Below are 21,685 nucleotides of genomic sequence, written 5' to 3'. Positions count from 1 at the left end.
CTGCTCTGTAACACAGAAACTTGGCCAGAGTGATGCTGTGAGCATGAAACAGCAGTAGATCCAGTGCCCAGAACTTGAATTGAAGCTGATCGTTATTATTTCAGATCAGTACTGCAGTAAGAACCATGGGCCATGACAAACTAGTCCTGGTCCTTCTGGGATAATCTTCTATCTTTTAAACAGACAGGGGGTGACAAAGAGGGTTGGAGGGATTTGAAGTAACATTAGAGATAACTGACATCACCAGGAACTTGCATCCCACTGAAAATTAATGGCATCTACCCTGAGACTTGGGTACTTTGGAAAAAAACATTTGGGCAACCGGAAACTTTGGTCAAGCACAGGCACTGGCATACACAGAAGACTCTTTCTGCTCTTGCAAGACATGAAAAATGTTCCACAGTGGGGATACATCATCAACTGGCTGCTTTCTGCATGCACTGGGGTGACAGCAGGGAGCACTGGGGTGACAGCAGGGAGCACTGTGAGCCAGTCAGACAGACAAGAGATTAGAAAAATTGCCAAGATGGTAATCCCAACAGAAATGGCCAGGAGGACCCAAAAAACAGGCAGAAAGACCAGTGGGCTACTTCCCAGTATCATGCACTTGTCTTGACTGGTCTCTTTGCCTCCTTCCCCTCTTTCCAGGCAGAAGGTAATGGATCTGAAGAATTTCCCCTGAGAAATAGCAATATTCACATGACAGCTGGAGCTTCTTATGTCATGGTAGGGGGTTGGAACTGGATGACCTTTAAGGTCTCTTCAAAATCAAACCATTCTACAATTCAATGATTGCAAGCCTGTCTCCAGCAGCACACAAATCTAATCACTCCTAATGAAGCTGTCTGAGTTGGCAACACGGAGGCATGGTTTGCCGCAGAACAAATGCTTGAGGAAGAGGGTATTGTGTACCGGCTCCTTGCACATGATCACCGATCTCTCTAGCTGACAGCCCTGGGGGCCATGAAGGCCACCACTCTGCCCTGGATGAAGCATTGCAGTGGAAGAGGTGTGGCTCCGGTACCAGGGAACCCAGATTTATCTTTGATGGATCTAGCTGGGGCTTCCCACAGAAAGTTGTAGACTTTCCACAAAAGGAAGGCATGGAGCTTTTCAGGAAAGCTTTTTAGGGAAGTAGAGAGTTTTTCTAGAATCTACCTCATTTTGGGGAGCTAAACCCATGTCACTGGGGCTGAGCTGGGCTGAGCACCACAGCACCTTCTCAGCAGAGAAAGGCATTTCATAAGCCAGATGGACACTGACAGTGGCAGTGCTGGAGAAGATCAAGAGAGTAGAAAGGAGAAGGTGGCTTTCTGGTGGTGCACATGCAAGATATTAGGATCTTGTCAGGATGCCACCTCTCCCACTGCCCATCACGCCAAAGCCAAATCACATGTGCACAGCATGACATAAACCAGCAGTGCTACGCTCCCAACCCACACAGCATCAGGCTTGACAAGGCAATAAGGAGATAAAAGATATTTGTTTTGTTCTAGCCGACGTACAGGCATCGCGTTATCTTGGTCATACCGAGGTTAGGTAGCTCACTCGCCAAGTTTAATGTTTCAGGTCGCATCAGGGAATAGTTTTACCAGCAGATGTAAAGATCATCCTTCAGGGTGGGCAGCAGTCAAGGTCAGAGTCAGCAAATCCTCTGCTAAAAATAGACTCAAGTTGCAAAGTTGGTGAGATTTGTCTGCTCTGCTGCACTTCACAGGACCCAGCTACACAGAGCACCCAACTGAGCTTACAGGTAAGGCTGAGCAATATCTGTGTTCTGCTTTGCTTCCCTTTGTAACCGAGTCTAGTGAGCCAGGGAAGAGACTGAGAGCTGGCAAACTTTATAAGGTAAAAGAGAACTTCACTAACTTGTTGCAGAGGGGAAAAAAAAAAAAAAGCTTAAAACAGCTGCAGTCCAAGAGGTTTTGAAAGTACAATTTATATTTTCAAAAAACAAATGGATCGCATTACAGAACGTACTTTATAAAATAGGAAGGTAGGTGCCAAAACTGTATTTATCTTAAGAGATAATTTCAATTTGACTTTTGAAAGTTAGGAATAAAAACACAATTTTTCAAGCTTTTGTGACATCTGTCCCAGAATATTTTGCTTATTCTTCGAGAAATGCTCCACCCTCCAGTTCAATCCAACTGTTTCAATTGAATTACAGCTCTCTCAGATGACATTGCGGTTTAAGTTTCTTGGGGCAAGATATAATATTGAATGAAATCTCAGCTCAATCTGTTTTAAATTAACCATTTCAGTCAACAATAGAGAATGGAGGCAAAAATAAGTTTTTGAAGAGTCATCAGTGGCTCAGAAATTCATTGAGAGAGCTGGTTAGTTTTGAATGTTCACAGCAGGAGCGTCTGGGAAATAATTGCAATATAGTTCCTCTGATTTTAAACTGTTTAAAGACAAATGCATTGGATTAACTGTTTCACAGTGCCTGAACACTTCAGTATTTGAATGAAGCAGTAAAATAAAGGAACTGAAGAAAATAACAAGTTTTGATGGAGACTATGACAAGATAAGGCACCCAGGGTTATGTTATTCTGCACTTAGGTATTTGGCAGGTACCCGGGGTATTTCCAGCTTGGGATGTACCAACACTTTGCTTAATTCTTTCAGGCCTCTCAGAGAAAATTCATACACATGGGGTGATGTTCGGGCTGCCCCGTGCAGGGAGAGGAATAGGACTCGATGGTCCTTGTGGTTCCCTTCCAACCCAGGACATCCTATGATACTAAGAAATATATTTATAATGATTCCTTCATTCCTCCCGTGAAGTATCTGGCACAAAATTAATGGTTTTGGTCTAGTGTTTAGGCAAAATCACGACCCCAGGACCCTTTGCAGCACTACAGCTCATTGCAGTCCCCTGCGAGTGCTGGGTTACACAGGGAAGCGCGCAGCTCTTCCTGACTACTGCCAGCATTCAGGGTCTGAGTAAAACACCATGGGGATGGTGTGTCAGGGAGCCCCATTTTAAATGCATTTAGTTAAATCATAGATTGGTTTGAGTCGGAAGGGACTTTAAAGATCATCCAGTTCTAAAACCCTGCCTTGGGCAGGGGCACCTCCAACTGGATCAGGTTGATTCCAAGCCTCAATCATCTGACAAAGCAAGCTTTTGTTACTGCTGCTAACCACCCCTCAGCTCAGCTGATGGACTTCTGAGTCATGAAAAGCTTAGAAACCAAAGTGCTGTTTACCCTCCTCCTCAGTGCAAACATTGCACTCCAGGCAGCATGTGCATTGGCTCCTGCAAGGAGAACTTCCCAGTTTATAAACCAGCCCTCTGCTAAGTCATGCTCAAACAGGGTAAGTGCTTTTTCATCCTGAAGGGAGGTACATACCTGGCATGCTAGGTAGAAACGGAAGAACAAAACTTTTTTTAATAACTTAGGATCTTGCTCAGTAGATCCCCTCTCACTGTTTCTGAAAACCCTTAGTCATTAGAGCTGATTTTTTTCTGTCTCCAGCACTGACTGCTTACCAGGAAACAAGTATCAAACTGGGTTCAAACCTTTGACACGCTGTTTTGAAAGCGCAGAACTGCTGTTATCCATCCTTACCTTCTCTTGGGTACTTCACTCTCTTGTCCACACTGGTCACTACACTGTTGCGCCACAAAGGTCTTATTTAAGGCAGTTATGAAACTGAAAGAAAGAAATAAAAATAAAGCATTATTGTTGCAGCTTTCTGGAAGCCAAGAATGTCTCAGGTTTGGACCCCCTGGAAGACAGATGTCCTCTGATTCCAGTGGAGTCCAATTCTACCTGATAAACAAAAACGTTCCCATAAGTCAGCTCTCCATACAACATGAACAAAGAAATGGGGATCATTGCTCAATAACAAGCACTTAACGCACAAAAATGATTTCTTGATCATAATCACGGGGCTTTCCTTCCACTTTGTTGTCCTCCTATCAAATTTAGTGCTCATGGCAGTAAAAAAATTCAACTTGAATGTCAAACCACTGACTAATTTCAAGGGCATCATGTTTATCTCCTCCTGGGCAGCTGTGGGCATAAGGTCTACTGGAAGTGTTGTTCTTTCTGCAGAGCTCTCCTGAAAGGCCCAGAGCTGACAGACAGATCATCTGCTTCGGCATCTTTAAAAACACCTTAAGATATCTCTGCTCCATTCCCTTTTTCAGAGCTGTCATGAGGAAAGAGGTAGGGAGCAGAATCTGAAAGCATAAAACTAGGAACAAGATGAAGATCTGCCTCCCCGTTTACCAAGAGGTTACATATTTAGGTGTCTGCTGGATGGTGAGAACCTTCAATTTCCAGCTAAACCAGAGGTATTTGCTATTGCTTGATTTTTTCAAGGAGAAGGAGCTGTCAGACAACTCTGAGTACAAACCCAAGGCTGGTAGATGTGTGCACACCAAACTGCATTTAATAAAGCCCCAAAAAGCATCCAAAGCCCCACCAGCACCCATGACTGATGTCCTAAGGGCTGGGAGAGCTCCCAAGAGCAGGAAACATGGAGAGCAAAGAGTTTCAACCATTCTGACACATAAATATGGACTGAGGCGAGCATTAAGGTGAAGAAGCCCTGTGTCAGGCAAGACAGAACAGCTAAGAGATCTTGGCCTTCCTTCTGAAGGAAAGGGTGAGGAAAACTGTCTTCTGCCTCCATTTTTCTTCCCATCTTTCTTTGTTTAGCCTCTATCATTACACGTTTGTGCCAACATCATTGGTGTGACCTTACGGAGGACCTGCAGCTTCAGGCACATCAACACAGCTACAAACTGGCAGCTAGAGCACAGAGGTGTGGGACAACAGCCCCGAGGGAGGAAGCCCTTGGGCCAGGGAGGGGAGCAGAAACAAAGTAGAGAAGGGACATGAGTCCTTGGCAAAGGACTAAGGCAAATGCAACCCTGTTCTGTGCATGCCTGCTTTATTTAAACAAAAAATATCTCTACAGCCGACTTGGATCTTAACTCCCAGGCATAAATCTTGCCAAACTGTTTGGCATCTTTACACACAGCACTAGGACTTGTGCAGCACAGCGAGCCAAAATATTAAGCAGCATACTATCTAGTTATGGAGCTGATGACTTAGAGCTTGCAGTCCTAAAGTCCTCAGAAAGGTCCCCCACATCTGGAGAACCAGCATTAGAAATGCACAAAGCACCGAAGCTGACATTCACCTCCAGACACCAACCTCTGTTCCTTCCCTCACCCCTGGGATTCCCATACTGTACAGCTCAGGAATGATGTGCCCAAAAGCATTAATTGACCTCCTCCAGATTTTGAGGTGGGGGAGGCATATCCCTCCTCCAGCTGAGCACATTTGAATGTGGGCCACTCTAGTCTATGACCTCCCAGGGCTTTCCTGGAAATATGGGATTAGTTTGAGTAGTTCGAGGGACTGCAAACAAGGTGCAGGAAGGAAATCTTTCACTGCTCCAGCCACCAGACTCTGCTCCCTTCTCTGAATTCAAAGCAGATGGAAAATCTGCCAGTCTTTTTTTCCTTTGCACTTTCTTTCCTCCCTCCCTGTTCTGTTAAAAATAAAAAAGTTGAAGAGCTCCACAAGCAATTCCCTTTGGCAGCTGTGGAGTGGATAGCGAACATAAAGAAGAGATGCCTTTACTGTGCCTAATGCATGCTGCTTATCCAAATTAGCCACACAATTACTTCTATCAATGCAAAAATAGTTTAATGTCTTTTTTTTTTTTCCCTAGTGCACAGCACTTGAGAATGACTTAAAATGCAGTGTAATTTGCCACAGTGTCTGTCCTGAAGTGGCTCGCTAATGAAAAGAGGATTAACTTCCCATTATTCTGAATTACCATTTTGTGAAATCACTAACAATATTTTCATTTATATACATATAACCCAAGGGGGAGAAATATTCCAGCCATCCAAGTGATTAACAAATAAAATTCATCAGATAACACGCACTTCGGTCTGATTTATTAACAGAAAGATTAGGGTACGAAAATGCAGATGACTGAATTTTTATCCTTCTCATTCTGATAAGCACTTCAGTCCCTGGCAGTGTAATTGGTGAGCATGGTGGGTCAGCCTTACAGTCACAAGCTGGATTGAGAAGCAGAATCCACAGGCTAACACGCTTGGCAGATGAAGTCTCAGAGGCTGAAGCATCATCCCCCAGTCCTGCTGAAGCGGACCCAACCCTTGGCTGCTGCCCAGCCACCACAGGGAGGGACCGGGGGTGCTCATGAGTTCATAGAGCCTGGCCTCGGCACAGCACAGCCAGCAGCAAGAGAGGAGCTGGAGCCTGGGTATGGGGAAGACTGGGATGAGCCACGGATCGCCCTGCCTCTCTGGAAGGGAGCTCCTGGCCCAAGATGAAGGGCTCCATTCCGTTCCAAAGCTGGGCTCAGACCCTCCTGCCTGGCCTCTCTGGGACAATGGCAGTTTCCGCTAGCTGGCTCCATTCTTCCTCCCTCCCTTGAGATCAGAAAAGCTGTCTTGTGCTGGAGCAGTCCTTCCAGGAGCAAGCAGGGTGCAGAGTCCCTGTCCAAAGGGCATGAGGACCATGCTGGCTCCAGAGAGCTTTCACATCCAAGGTTGGGTGTCCCCCGCACAGTGTGGTGCGAGGAGAGACTGCCAGGCCAGTACAGGAGAGCTGCACTGCTACAGCATTCAGCCAGCACTCAGTACCCTTCCAGCACTGAAAGGGGCTCCAGGGAAGCTTGGGGGGTACTCTCGGTCAGGGAGTGCATGGGTAGGATGAGAGGAAATGGTTTTCAGCTGAAAGAGGGGAGATTTCTTCTTAGGAAGGAATGTTTTCCTGTGAGGGTGGGGAGGCCCTGGCCCAGGTTGCCAAGAGAAGCTGTGGCCGCCCCATCCTTGGAGGTTGTTCCAGGCCAGGTTGGATGGGGCTTGGAGCAACCTGATCCAGTGGGAGGTGTCCCTGCCCATGGCAGGGGGTGGAACTGGATGGGCTTTGGGGTCAAAAGCCATTCTATGATTCCAAGGATTAGTCTAGAAGGCAAAGGATTTTAGCCCAAAGCACCACAAGGGGCAGGAGACTGCTCGGACAAGTCTGTGCAGGGAAAAGCCTGTAATTTGCCTGCCACCTGATCCCCTCCTGCAAGGGATGGTGTCCCTTCCCCAGACGTCTACTCAAGAAACCAGAGCTTGCCCTTCCTGGGCTCGTGCTAGACAGTCATCCTTACACTCACACCAGCATTGAGAACTACCACCAAGCAATAAATCCAATCCACTTTTCCCTGTTACATCTGAGGGGGCAGGTCTAGAGAACAGTCTTCCCTCAGCTCCATTGGATGTAGGCAGAGCTGTTGAGACGAGGTTAGAGATCTTGGGTTCCTGGAAAGACAAGTCTTTCCATCCTTCTCCCCCTAGTCAAACTCTTCATGGCAATTAATTCCAGCACTCAAGTACCAAACCAGCCCCTCTTTTCCCCATTCCCCTCCTCCTAGTTAACCTCTGTGACTTCTTGCTTAGTCTAGAGTTAAATCTGAAACACAGATTTTATTAGTGGAATTTCAGCTGATGCTTTCCTGTGCTCTAATTCAATTTAAAAGTCCCCACAGCAGATAATGTTGGCAAGGCATGAAGAAACACAGCTCACTTGTAAGTTCAGGGAGCACATGGCTTCCCAGGACAGACAAAACCAAGGATACCTCCACAGAGGTCTCACTTCCCAAGTACTAACCAATCTTCAAACCAACACGGTGTTACAGGACCACAAATGCTCATTTGTGCATACCGCTGCCCTGTGTTGAGGTCTGCAGTCTACACGCAGGACTATAGGGTTAACAAATCAATGGCTACTGAGTGTCATTAATGATTACAGGGACCTCTCTTCTTCCTTTCCTTTCCTCCACTCCGGTGCTACGGAACACAGTCGGGTCCTGCAGTCAATGTAAAAGGCTCGCAGTTAAGATCATACCTTCCTAGACAACGAGCAGTTCTTATCAAGTCCTAGATAACAGCCTATTCACTCCCCAAGCATTAGATTTGTATCTCTGGCAGTCAAACATGATCTACACTGTCGAGTCTGCATATAGAATCAGCTTAATTCTGGCATGGGAAGGAAAAAGGCTCTCCTCGGGAATGACTACTGGGGCACAGAGATGGGACTTGGTGCTGCACCGAGCACAAGGTAGGCTGGGCAGAAGCTGGAATTCTCAGAGCCCTGAATGTCACCAGAGGACCACTTAGCTAAACAGCATCATCATGTTCTAGGAAGCTTGGCTGATAGATCCCCTTGCTAGTGAAAGCAAGCCAATTTTTGAACAAAGGTGTACACATGCCAAACAAAACCAACTCCATAATCTCGCCTAGCTTTGGAGAAGGAAAACTGCAATCATTTTGCTTTTTCAGGTTTTGCAGAGAAACAGAACATGACAGGCACAAAAGAGCCCAAACTGAGCAAACAAACCCTACGGGTATGTGGGATGTCAGTGAGAAATAGCCTTCCTGCTTGCAGGAATGCTCTGCAACAGCTGCCTGAAGGCAACAGCCAGATTTTGCGTTATTAAAAGGACAAAAACATCACCACTGGCCAAAAGAAAAAACTGAGGAAGCCACTAGAGGATTTGTTGCCCTCAAGAAAGGTGGATTTTTGGCAGGCTGTGCTCACACACCTCTTAAGATCAAGCCCAAGTCCACCTCTTGTTGTTATGAGTCTCCTACAGAACTGCAAGGTTCAACTTCTCCCTTCAAGGGATGAGACTCAGGAGCACCCACCACACTGAGACATCAGGCAGCCCAGCAGGACAAACAGGACAGAGCCAACAGGGAGATGGAGCACATGGCTGACAACAGGGAAATGGGGGAAACTTGTTTCAGAGGACAAAAGGGGAGGATGGTTAAGCAACAACTGACAAAGAAAAGGCCAGGCATGAGGACAGCCCCAAATCCCAGTTCCTAGAGGTTTATGCAGCACAAAGATTAGCTGCGTGAGGAGTTTAACCTCCTGCTGACATCTTGCAGAGCAAAACCTGCTTTGCCTTCAGAAATGTGCAAATCCATTGAAGAAAACCAAAGGGGATATTACAGCACCCATGTTCCTCACAATCACCCTTCTCTGCCGTTGTGTCTGCATCTATGACATGGGTGTTTGTCTGGCAGTGTGCAGAGCTTCCAGTGCAGTGAATTTGGGCTGAAAAGCTCTAGTGTACACCCATTGCACTTGTCAGCCGCTCCCTTAATTCTTCTTCTTTACCATACATGGATGTACAGTACCTTAGCTCTCCTCCTCTAAAACTTCCTTCAAGTAACAAAAAAATTAAAACAAAACATAACCTGAAACAGGGATAAGGAAAGGTAAACGTGGATGCAAAACCACTACCTGTCCAAGAGAAAAAAAGAGTTCTTGGACATGTGTAGTTACCTGCTGCATGCTAAGGCAGTGAGTTCATAATAAAATGGACGAGGGAGCCATTGGCACTCAAGTTAGTCTCTGGCCTTTAACTTCATTCACCAGCTCTGTGAAAATTTTAGGCTGCCCTCTGAGCTCCTGCTGCTTGTGAGGTCAGCACCCAGCTCTGAAGGAAAAGTGAAGGTGGAAGGAGACCGTCTAAATGGGTTGTAAGTGTTCACTCCACAGTTGAGGGAGGCAAACTATAGAGTGAAGTCTAAATCAGGGCAGCAGCTGAGGAAATTGCAGCAAGCGGGATTGAATTGGGAGCTCCAAGTGATCACAGAATCATAGAATAGTCTGGGTTGGAAAGGACCTTAAAGATCCAGTTCCAATCCCCCTGCCATGGGCAGGGACACCTCCCACAACACAGATGTACCCAGCATTCATCAGAACAGTCACATTTAATCTACCCGATCCTGAAGATCACATAAAAGAGAAGCCTTTAGGAGATGTGCAATTAATGCTAAAGAAATACCTCGAATTTCCTGGTCCAGTTCCCCCAGGTGCTCTATATCCCTTGGACAAGGCTGCTAGGCCTACCAAATTCTTACCAATGGATTTCCTACGAAACAAAATCTCAGCAGAGATTGACCTTTGGCGACCGCAAACCTCTGGCTTTTGCCGCAAACCTCAGCAAAAAAAAGCTCACTTTTTTTGCTGGTGAGCTTGTCCAGCAAAGTATCCCTCACCTAGTTCAAGGGAGGTACAAATTCAGGTGCACGTCTGTGTCTGCCACAGAGCAGGTACATCAATCTCGCACCATGCCCATCACCACCTGGCCAGTGCTGCTCCCAGTCTCCCACAACACCTGTTCCTCCCACAAGTGAGCAGAACTCACTTGCTTTGAGCTTAACCTCCTGTTTTGGTTGCATTTCAGTTTCTCGCACATCCTGAGCACTCTACTCCATGGACAAGATGTCATCGGCAGGTTTGAACACTGGCAAGAAAAATGCCTACACAGCAATCAAAGTAGACCCTGATGACGATTATTGTACCCCAGGTGCGTTTGAGTTGGAGCGGCTCTTCTGGAAAGGATGCCCAAAGTATACACACGTCAATGAAGTCTGGCCTAACCTCTACATAGGAGATGAGTAAGTGCGTACGTAGTACCTCCGTATAGCAGATGAATAAGGGTACGTGGTACACCCCTTCTACAGAGCAGATGACTAAGCTGTACCACATACAGCTCACCAGCAGAGCAGGGCATTTCTTCTCTCCTCCTCCCTATTCACTAGTATTTAGTGGTGGCGACATAGTTTGATGAGCTCAACAGAGTACTCTGCACCTGCTGTGCCCTTCCACACACCGGCAAACAGCCCTGGTTGTGCTGCTTTGAGTGCTGGATGAGCGCAGTGAGGTCTGCTGCTAAAGCTGGAGTAATAGGAGCACTCATGACACCTGCAGAAGCTGCAGAGGTTGTAACTTGTCACAATCTAATTTTAATGTCTTACTTCAAGGAGTAATTTATCAATTATCTCTAAGCGAAAGTACTGGTACAGTTACACTGACAGGAGAGCAAGGCACAGGTTGGTTTCAGCCTCAAATGTAATACCTGAACAGTGACTGAGAGCTCAGCCTGCCACGGTATTTCTGCATTTCCAACCTGTGCTCATGTACACGGGGCTCTCTGCATTTCCACACTGCTCAAGAGTTTCAACCAGTTGGAGCGCTGTGAAAGGCAAAGCTGCAGAGATGTGCCTTGCTGATCAGACCAAGTGTGACCTGTAAAAAACCAAACCCACAGACCAGCCTTAGCTCTGCTGAGCACAGGGCTAAGCTCCAAACAGCCTCCCCTGACAAGCAGGCCAGACTGCCGCAGCAGGGAGAAATACCATCCGAGAATCCCCAACTCAGACCCTGAGCAAAGCAGGGGAGCTTCTCTTACACCTTCAGTATTAATGGTCACCCTCCCATCCTCCTCTACACCCCATGCTAACATGACATTTCTTTTAGATCATTGCTGCAAAAGCAGGAGCCCCACTGGCTCCAAAGGGCTCCATAATTTATTTTAAAAGGCCCTAAAATTCATTTATTGTCAGTTTATAAATAAGGGAAGACGCACAGCCTTGAATGTTCCAAATTCCCAGTATCATCGACCAGGTACTTCTGCAGCACCAGTGGCAGCAGAAAGACACACCAAAGTCCTGGGCTTTCACCAAACCAGAGCTCCCACTTCCACAGACAGGAACATATAGATATACATATATGTATTTTTAAGGGACAGGAAGAGCCTGACCAAAAGACTCAGAAACAAAGGAAAAGGGGGTTGAGTGTCCTCTCCTCAAACCACCCTGCCCCTCTTGTTAGATATTTGTAACTCAAGAACAGTCTCTCCTGGCATTTATTTCTTCCTTCCTTGTTCAAAATCACCAGGCAAATTATTGTGAATGAAGCCGTTTGAATAATGTCTCATCTCTGCAATGAAGCTACAGCTCTGCCTTCTGAGCAAAAAGGTCTGAGGAGACCAGAGGTCATTGGGCAGGCAGTCCCTGAGCCCAGGACACCAACCATCAGCTCTTCCATGGCATTGTTCCTGAAGCCACAACTTGTTACTCCTCATATTTATAAACAGCTAGGAGGCATGACTGAGCCCAACACACACCCACACTCCGTACAAACCAACCAGAGGAACAGAAAAAAAGCTGCTGGAGAGGTACCAAGAGCTACACCCACTTCAGCTGGGCAAGTTTTTACTTCTGCAGGGGACAGGACTGCAGTCAGGAGGAAAAGCATTAGTGCTTCCAGGGGAAACAAGCCCCCTACATAATGAGGATAAAAGAATGAGAAAGCCAACAGGGAGGAAAAAAGAAGAAGGGAGTGAAGAGAAGTGAAACTTCACCATGAAATAGGGCTCCCTGCAGGAAGGTGGCCACTGTCAGTCAGAGAAAGCCAAACTTGACATCCAGGAGCAGAAAACCCAAGAGCTGGTCTGCAGGCAAGAGGCAGCTTTCACTATGAGAACTACAATTTGATTTCATAGAATCATGGGATGCTTTGGGTTGGAAAGGACCTCAAAGCCCATCCTGTTCCACCCCCTGCCATGGGCAGGGACACCTCCCACTGGATCAGGTTGCTCAAAGCCCCATCCAGCCTGGCCTTGAACAACTCCAGGGATGGGGCAGCCACAACTTCTCTGGGCAGGCAAAGCACTTGAAGCAGGCAGGGTCCAGGGTCCTTTGTCTCTTTCCTCAGCCAGCTCCACATCTTACTGCTAACCAACAGCTTCCCCTTCAGTGTGGCAGGGGTCTGGAATTGTTTTATTTTAAGATCTTATTATAGCACTGGTCGCCAAAGAGCTGCCATGGCGACATGAGCAGATGTTGGGTGTATTTGCATCCCTCGCCATGCTAAATTAAGGTTGATCTTGAAAGAATTTAGCGGAGCTCATCAACAAAATCAAGTGAACATACACAGGCAGAGTTTATCTCCAGAGCCTTCACATCTGTGCTTCATTCCTGCCTCCTGCACTTACAAGGTTTACAGAACTTGTGAGTGCTTATGGAAATGCTAATTAGTTACTCTGACTGGTAACCACATCTTCCTCCTAATGTAACCCAGGCTATCAAGGAGCCCTGTGAGGCCACTCCATCCTTTTGTTACAAGGCTTCACTGCAGATGTTGCCCAGAGGCAACAAAACCTCCATGAGCCTGTCAGGCCCAGAATAATCAAAGCCTCAAAATACAACATGCTGGGTTCAGCTCCAGCTGAAATTTTTCTCCAGCAAGTTCCAAGGACTTTTAAAGACCAGACACTGGAACTTGTAGGAGACAGCCCAGTGATAGGAACAACGCATGCTTTGCCAAGGCTTTGATTCATCTGCTACCAGGATTAGTGCTGCGTGTCTCCTCTTCACATCTAGAAGTCTTCTAGGGCTACAGAAAGCAGATTTTCCTTGCTCCTTCCCCTCACTGGTCACCGGGTTGCTTACACGGGAAGTTTCACTCGCTAATCCCAAGCCTGCTGGGTTCCCTGCAACCACAAGCAAAATCTCCGCTTGGAGTTCCCTCTTGCAGGAATTCAGTGCACACACGTTACTACCCGAGATGATGCTTGTGGTTTCACAGTTCTGAATTTCAAAGAACATTTTAGCTGAAGGCAAAGGTCCCCCAAGATTCTGTTTTGCTCTGAACCATTCATCAGCATTTAAGGCCACAATTTCAGATCCTTCTGTGTTTTCAAACTATGTCCAGAGGAAAGCAAGTCTTCTGGAGTTTCATTCCTTGCAGGTTAAATCTCAAGAACAATTTTCTGGACATGCAGCTGAACTGGGCTTGTACTCCAAGCCCGCTACAATCTGTGCTGTCCCATAGAGCTCCAGGGCTTACAGCCTTGAGAACACAGGTAAAGGTCAACACGACACACAAGTAACTCACACCTACAGACTGGAGCACATAATCAACATATATAACTAAGCTTTAAACATAGGCTTAACTAAAAACTCACTCTCTCTTTCCTCTTGCCTTTCTCCAGAAAAGCAATACAGTGTGGCTTTTTCCAAGGGACTAAGTCAAAAGGCAGTTTATGCCCATCTTGAAGAAAACAGATGGGACTCTCCCAGGGTGGCAGAGTCACCTCTCACTGTTCAGCATGATGAACCCCGAGGATCTCCACCAATATTAATCATACAAAACCAGGACAGTATGTAGATTTAGATTACAACAACATGCTTGAGGATGTAATTTCAACTCTGTTAGTATGAGAACCTGCTAATTGCAACAGCAGTTCAACAAAGCAGAAAATCGCATCTGTAACACCTGTAAACCTCTTACAGCAATGGTTTCCACAAGCAACACTTCCACACAGATCATCCCTGCCTACAGGTGATTTCTAACACTTGCTTAGACACAGAAGAGTGACTGAAGTGAAGGCCAGGAGCTGACTGACTCCATCACGTGTTCAATACCTTTGCTGTACAGAAAGCAGAGGCATTTCCTCTGTCTAGGTTTCATCTCTTGCAAAACCAACATCCACCATTTTGGGCTAGAGGAAAATGGCCTACTGAATCTTCTTCTACTACATTAGAAAGATCTTGCTCAGTATTTTCAGTGGTACCTAAAATGCTCCTAATTCACACCAAACAGGAGATACCCTCAGAAATGGAGCAATGCCTCTGAAGGAAAATGGGATATAACCACAGAATCACTAGGTTGGAAAAGACCCACTGGATCATCAAGTCCAACCATTCCCATCAATCACTAAACCATGTCCCTCAGCACCTCATCCACTAATCTTCTAAACACCTCCAGGGAAGGTGACTGAACCACCTCCCTGGGCAGCCTCTGCCAGTGCCCAATGACCCTTTCTGTGAAAAGGACTGCATGAATGCCTTGCTGTCCCTGGATTCCTTCAGTGCTGGAGTTGCAGAAGGAAATTGGGTCAGTATTATTGGAAATTCTCAACATCTCTCCTCAGGAAGGAGAACCGCCAGATTTTCTTCAGAAAGCGTGAGTACTGCCTGTATTCAGGAAGCTTCTTTCTGACACTGACCATCTGGCAAATCCTCCTCCTGCACCGAGCTTCCCCGCAGTGCTGAGAAAATGGAGAGGTTTGAGAGACACAATTCCTCTTTGAGTAACAGTGTCTCAGATTTCCTCATGTTTGGTCAATCTGGTCACATCAATCTGCAAACAATCTATACTAAAACATGTTTGCCTGGCTCAACCTCAGCACAAACCTTAAGAGCCTTGGCTCTTCTCAGAGCTTACAAGCACACAGGTACCATGTGAGGTGTTCACCTACCTATGGTGCGAGCTGCTCTGCCCACATCCTCGTGAAGCACTCCTTGCCTTCCTTTAGATGTACTTGGGCTTTCATCACAAGCTGCCTTCTCTTCCCTTTCTTTCCCTTAGCGGCTTTTAATACACTTCATACTCAATATGGAGGCGCAGGCTGCAGTGCCGGCAAATTGTCTTTCCCTCTCTTCCAACTCCACTGGTGTGGACATCCTCCTGCTGAAAGCAGCTGGGTCTGAAGCTTGTTATGACAGTGTTTCTGAACAGAGAGAGCAGGCATTTGGATGCTGGAGACAGTAACTTAAAAGGAAGAGGGTTTTTTTCACATTGTAAGTACTTACATTATTGGTTCCAGAGTTTACTGCACCGCTTGTTTTTAAATCCTATGAATCTTAGCTTTAAGCCTGACAGGAAGCAGTTAAAGTCTTGTACATGTCCTTTACTTGTCTTCACACAACCCAAGAGATATGAATCATCTTTTGGGAACCATCTGAAAATGGATGACATTTTTTAGTGGGTCAGTCCTCCCACTTGGTGACAGTCTGCTATTATCCATATATGCCTGTGCACAAGTGATTTTATCACCTATTTCTACCATTTAGGTGGTTTTCCCATATCAAATCAGCCCCCCTTGCCTCAGAACTCTTAAAACCATGTTTATGAGTCCATCTGTCCTACGGTGAACGCAGGCTCTGGTTCAGCAGAGCACTGAGCTTGTACCTAATGTGCTTTGCTACAGAGCAAAGGACTTCTGGGGGTGCTTAACTTTCAGCATATGCTTATGTGCTCTGAACTGGAGAGCTGAGGAGTTCTTACAGGGGACCAATCAGCCCAGTTCAGCTCTTACTGAACTGAATTACACTGAAATTCTCACTGTTGCCTCCCAGTGCCACACCTCCCCTTCTCTGCAGAGGAAAACATTTAACGCAGGTACCAGGGACCACAGTTGCACCACCTAAAAGGAAACCAAGGGCCAACAGCACTGGGATGGGGGAAATGAGATCCACAAAATGAAAACAACTGCAAGAGGAGTCAAATGCTTCTGGCTTCACCTACACTGGCATTATAGCAAACTCTTCTTTACAATGGCTACTTAAAATGCAACCATCATCACAAAAATGGAAATATTAATGGTATTTTATTAGGAAAAGCAATGCCCGAAGAGGGAGAAAGAAGAATATTGCCAGCCTGACTATAAAACTCTGGTAGTGAGTCAACTGCAATGGAAAAAATCCATGCCATTTCTAACTGAAAGTGAATTAGAGAGTTCTAACTCCTCCACTAAGATGTGCAATTCATATACCCCAAGTGATCCCAAGCTATTAGTCACCCCCACCAACTGGATATTTGCAGATATTTATACTTGATTTATTCTTTCATCTAAAATATTGATATCTCAAGCAAAAAAAACCACAAGGAAGACAAAAACCATCCCCCTTCCTTAGAGTGTATCCAGGAGTACCATGCATGATTAAACACACCAATTAGGCTTTAGTTGAAGTAAACATATAATGGCACAACAGGTTGAGATGGGGTTGGAAAGCCAGCGGGTCCTTCACACAAAGCCAGAGACGACCCATGGCTGAAGCCCGTCTGAGCACACACCACAAGGCGCACAGTAACGTTTCCATTTACAGGCATATCAGGTCCCCTGATACCACAGACTCATAGGATGGGTTGGGGTGGAAGGGACCCCTAGTTTAACCAAACACAACAGTAAAAGGAAACCCGATAAGGAGCTGTGACCACAGATGGGTGATTTGTAAAAAATGAAAATCATTTTACAACAGAAATGAAGAAAAAAAATCAGTAAGTTCTTTTAGGGATGAAGAGCTTCTTTTTGAATCCCAGGTGATATTACTGCTCACATATCACTGACTCTTTTTATTAGTTCTGCAATATCAATTGACGGGACAGAAAGAGAAAGCAGCATTCATGGGTCCTATTTCAAGTCCTGCCACTTACTTGCTTTTATGACTTTGAATAATTCATTCTATTTCTTTCTGTATCTCCAGTTTCTGCTTGAACAAGATGATAGAAGCCAGTAGTGCCTACATTACAAAGGCACCAGGAAAATAAATGTATTTTTAAGAAGCTCTAGGGCCTGGGAGAGATAGTTATGAACTCCAGAAGGATCTTGGCCTCCAATTGACAGTATCTTAACATCTTGACAACAGTAATTGATGCATTTTTGAAGCATTATCAGTTTCATTAACATTTAGAACACACCGAATCAGAGATTGGCTTTTTTCCTGGCTTGCTGAGTAAGAAGCTTCCCCACTTACTTGAAAACTCTTGTTTTAACAGGAAAACTGCATTAGATCGCTACAGCCTTGAGAAGGCAGGCTTCACCCACATCCTCAACGCAGCCCACGGGCAGCGGAACGTGGACACGGGACCAGGATATTATAAAGACATGGCTGTGGAGTACCACGGGGTGGAAGCCGATGACCTCCCCACTTTCCAGCTCAGCCAGTTCTTTTATTCAGCTTCTCAATTCATTGATAACGCGCTTCAGGATGAAAGAAGTAAGGAGGGTGCTGAAAATGGTTAGAATTTGACTCCGTAGTTCCACACCATTCAGCTTTGTGGGAACGAAACAGGTCCAATACAGTTTAACATAGAATACAGAACTACTATCAGGGAACTAGCAGAAGAGAAGGCAGTACTGTAACAAGGACCTTTCTCGCTGCAGAGCCAGTACAGTCCAAGAGTCCCTAGCCAAGCACTTTGATCCAAGCCCACAACACAGCTTGCATTAAGGTCTCTTGTCTGACAGAGGTTTGTTACTGTTTTGACGCATCCACAAACACAAAGACAATCAGACATTCCATAGGATCTATGAATTAGCTGTCTTTTCCTGAAGTCAGTCCCTACCACTAAAGGTTTAATGAGTATTGGTTGCATGGCCGTGGGAGTGGAACGTGAATGCTCTGCAGTGACTCCAGGCTGTCACTCCACAGCTTCACGTTCTGCAGCATTCAATGCACTCCACAAATATCAAGCCAAACTTCCTCCCTGGCCATCAGATCTACCCCAAGCTACACTCCTTACACCCAACTGCTAAAACTGAGCAAACACAAAGAGAAGAAAAAGGGGAAAAAGAAAAAAAGTTTTGACCTTTGTGACCAGAATGTGGGTATTAATGAACTTCCTTTGGCTGTAACACACTGTTTGGGGTGTGGCCTTCAGCCAGTCAACGGGTCATATTCAGTGACTAGATGCCTACACACAATGCCTTTCGCTGGGAACCTGCACAATCAACAGTGTTGAAAGAACCCAATGAAGAAAGCGCCCTCCGACATAACACACTAGTTCTGACCTCACCTTTAAAGTCTTCATGATGGCGAAGGAACTCCTCCATCAGAGCAGCATTAGACTTCAAGCATGAGCAGACGGCCTTAAGGAGAGTGAAAGTAGATCATTCGAAACCATAACTGCTCACAATTATGCCTGCTGTCGGTCAGCTGCGCATAGCGATTTCCCCAAACATGCAATTCAGACCACAGGGCAGCTTGAAATTTATACCCACAGGGCCTGATTAACCTGAAAGCAAAATGTTATTTTAAGAGGTTTTTAAACTCCCTTCTATGCTATAGATTCAGTACTCATTCCCTCGGTACCTTAGCTCCTCAGAATGTTAAGTAGAGGGGAAGAGCACTTTATGTTCATGTGGAGACATCATGGGAAAAATGCAGTGAAGACTGAGATGATAAAAGTGATGTGAGAAGAAGCAGATGAGACACAGAGCCAGCGTGTCTGACCAAAGACACCTCCACATCCATCACTCCACTGGCTTGGGGATGGCAGGGTTGCATCTAGACAGATTTTCAAGGAACACAAGCCCAAGGCAAGAGACTAAAATAGCCAAGGGCCTCGTCATCACTCAGCAGACCTCTGCTCTGCACTGGTATTGTACATCCAGCCACACCTTGAAGGGTACAAGTGCTCTGAATCAGAAACTGCAGGAGCAGACTCCAGGCAGATATTGGTCCTGAAGTCAGAACTGAAGAGACTAAAAACCAGTACAGAGAAGCTGTGATCCTGCATTATGCTGGAACTGGCAGTCACATCTTGAATAGCCACACACAGGACAGACTGTTTTCCACGAACCAGGACACATTTCAGAACACTGTACAGCCATTTCTTTCCTTTGTTAACACAATGCATTCTCTCCTAGCTCCCAGCACTCCCCACCCACACAAAGCAAAGACTTCCATGTCCTATCATGCATTTTATCACCTCAACAGCAACCCATTTACAAGGTGGGAAGCTCTAAAGAGAGGCACGAAAGGCTGAACAAATGGCAGTTCTTATCCGTTCTGAATATTTGCAGTAATAATAGAAGGGATTATCATTTTCCAGAAGAGGAAGAGGCACTTCTAGTTATCAGAGAGGCTGGAACTGAGCCAAGATGCCTCTAAGACTTTCTGCTAGGATTAGGACACAGACTGTAACCATTCATTCTCTAGTGCTGGCACTTCTTGATGCATCATCCCTTACGCAGCAGCACTGCCTGCACTAAGCCATCCCCTTGTGTCTGGAAGCAACAGAGTTAATCGGCAACAGTCATGGCTTTACACCCAACACTCTTCACCAGGCAAAGCTGACAGAGATAAACTATTATTGACCCTGATAGGGTTTTTTTCCCCTGTGGCAATTCAGCTTAGCAGGGCGTTAGAGAGTGCACTCCAAATCTCCTGCCTTCAGCAGTTCAGTCCTTTGCAAGACCCCCCTTCAAAGGTTTCCAATCAGTGTGGGGAATCTTTTCAAGTGTTTCTAAAGCTGTCAGTCAGACATGAACCCACTCTGCTCTCCTCCACCTTCCCAATGCAGCAAACCGGGAAAGTTCTGCTTAGGCTTACAGCCCTACTAGCCCCTGGAGCCAAGGATCGTCTGCCTCTGCAAGGCCAAAGTTAAACCAAGCAAGGTCACAAAGCTACACCTTGAGACATTTATTCAGAGATTAATACTATGAGCAGAGACTCTGCACTCACAGCATACAAGACAGGCTGCTACTGTAAGGGGATGATCACATAAACACAGAGGTGGTGGTGAGGTATTATTTTCATCCCACATCACAGGTTAAGGGTGAGCAGCCAGAGATTTCTAAAGCAGCTTTCCTGCAGTTTAAGAGATGGTTTCTTTCCCCCCCTCTGGGCCCTTCTAACCCTCTGCCCTCAAAAACATCCCTAACCTTTAAAAAAGCCCCATTAGCCACATTTTACAAATGAAGCGTTTGGGAATAAAGTGATGCAATCTCAACCTTGAAGGACAGTATTGTCAGAACAACAGAAAAGAATCAAATTTAGTTTGCTTAGAACTGAGAAAGGCACCTCTATGCATCTCATTGCTCCTCCTCATGGAAGGATGGTTAGACAGCACACCAAGCCCTCCCACACCCTTGAGCTTTGGTCACCATGTCCAAACACAGAATGAGACACACGCTGCTTGTGAAGCACTCAAGATCAGGCCACAGTGGGGCTTGCTACGTTACTCAATGCAGGGCTGCAGCCCCCCAGGCCTCCCCTGCACCCTTTGTTCACAAATTCAAAGATACCTGGTTTAGGATGAAATGGGTGATCTCCAACGTACACGGTGTTCGGTTACCCCCATCAGATATACGGCCACAGCTTCCCCAACTGTAACATGATGGTAAGAGAGGCCAAAGCGCCAAACAGAGCAGGGCACTACAAAAACCTTCACTGTCGGAGAAAAAAAAAAAAAAAAGACATTACCCAGTGTCACTTCTGCCTCATTTCTCTTTGTTCCCACAGACAAGGTTCTGGTTCACTGTGCTATGGGCCGCAGCCGCTCAGCCACGCTGGTCCTGGCTTACCTGATGATCTATAAGAACATGACGATAGTGGATGCCATAGAGCAAGTCTCAAAACACCGATGCATCTTGCCAAACCGGGGCTTCTTGAAGCAGCTGAGAGAACTGGACATAGCACTGGCCCTGCAGAGGAGGAACAGCAAAAATAGCCTACCGTCTGACAGCAACAAGAACAGCACCACGGGCTAGAGCCCTTCCTGGTGGGACTGCGCTGCTGGAAGAGAAACATAACAGGAGGGGAGGGGAAGGTGTGGTTGATGACAGTCACAAGGATTACTTGTATTTTGGAAGGAAAAACAAAGTAATTTCAAATGCTGTCAAGATGAGAAAGAAGGGAAGTAAAATTTAAAACCCATCTTGCCAGAACGTCCCAGCCTTAGCAGAATTCATTACATCAACAAATAAATTTTATCCTCTGTAAAAACCATGAAAGCAAGCATAACTTAAAGCAACCCCTCTTCTAGCCAAGTACCTCCCAAATTCCAATACCAACCCAAGCACTTGGCCTTCAGAAGGGCAGAGTTAGGCTTTCCCAAAGAAATCGTGCAGGAAAACCACCAAAGGTGGTAGGCAGCCCAGATGAATTGTTTAGTCCCAGAACACTGGAGGATCTTGCAGGAGTTTGCCTCTGTGCTTCTTCCTGGCAGCTCCATTTCTTCTTTCACAGTAACAACCTAGGGCAGCACAGAATTTAAAGAGCCTCCAGGCAAGGATCAGCTATTCTGCCTTCCCAACGGAC

At 46.0% G+C, this 21,685-nt stretch overlaps 1 protein-coding gene across 1 annotated transcript; it reads left to right on the top strand.

The window, feature by feature from the left end:
• Positions 1 to 1,617: 1,617 nt before the first annotated feature.
• Positions 1,618 to 21,447, top strand: DUSP29 (dual specificity phosphatase 29). The gene is made up of 4 exons (XM_069863480.1): positions 1,618 to 1,753; positions 10,255 to 10,468; positions 17,418 to 17,638; positions 20,888 to 21,447. Exons 2-4 carry the CDS (start codon positions 10,284 to 10,286, stop codon positions 21,133 to 21,135), a joined length of 654 nt encoding a protein of 217 aa, XP_069719581.1. The 5' UTR covers positions 1,618 to 1,753; positions 10,255 to 10,283; the 3' UTR covers positions 21,136 to 21,447.
• The last annotated feature ends 238 nt before the right edge of the window (positions 21,448 to 21,685 follow it).

Source organism: Phaenicophaeus curvirostris, chromosome 9 (assembly GCF_032191515.1).
Source record: "Phaenicophaeus curvirostris isolate KB17595 chromosome 9, BPBGC_Pcur_1.0, whole genome shotgun sequence".
Taxonomy (NCBI): domain Eukaryota; kingdom Metazoa; phylum Chordata; class Aves; order Cuculiformes; family Cuculidae; genus Phaenicophaeus; species Phaenicophaeus curvirostris.
The sequence above is the reverse complement of the archived record's forward strand: the minus strand, read 5'-3'. Positions and strand labels throughout refer to the sequence as shown.

Coding starts and splice junctions, on each gene's coding strand:
- DUSP29 (XM_069863480.1), top strand. CDS start 10,284: ATGGACAAGATGTCATCGGCAGGTTTGAACACTGGCAAGAAAAATGCC. Junction 10,469..17,417: donor AACCTCTACATAGGAGATGA/GTAAGTGCGTAC, acceptor TTGTTTTAACAG/GAAAACTGCATTAGATCGCT. Junction 17,639..20,887: donor CGCGCTTCAGGATGAAAGAA/GTAAGGAGGGTG, acceptor TTGTTCCCACAG/ACAAGGTTCTGGTTCACTGT.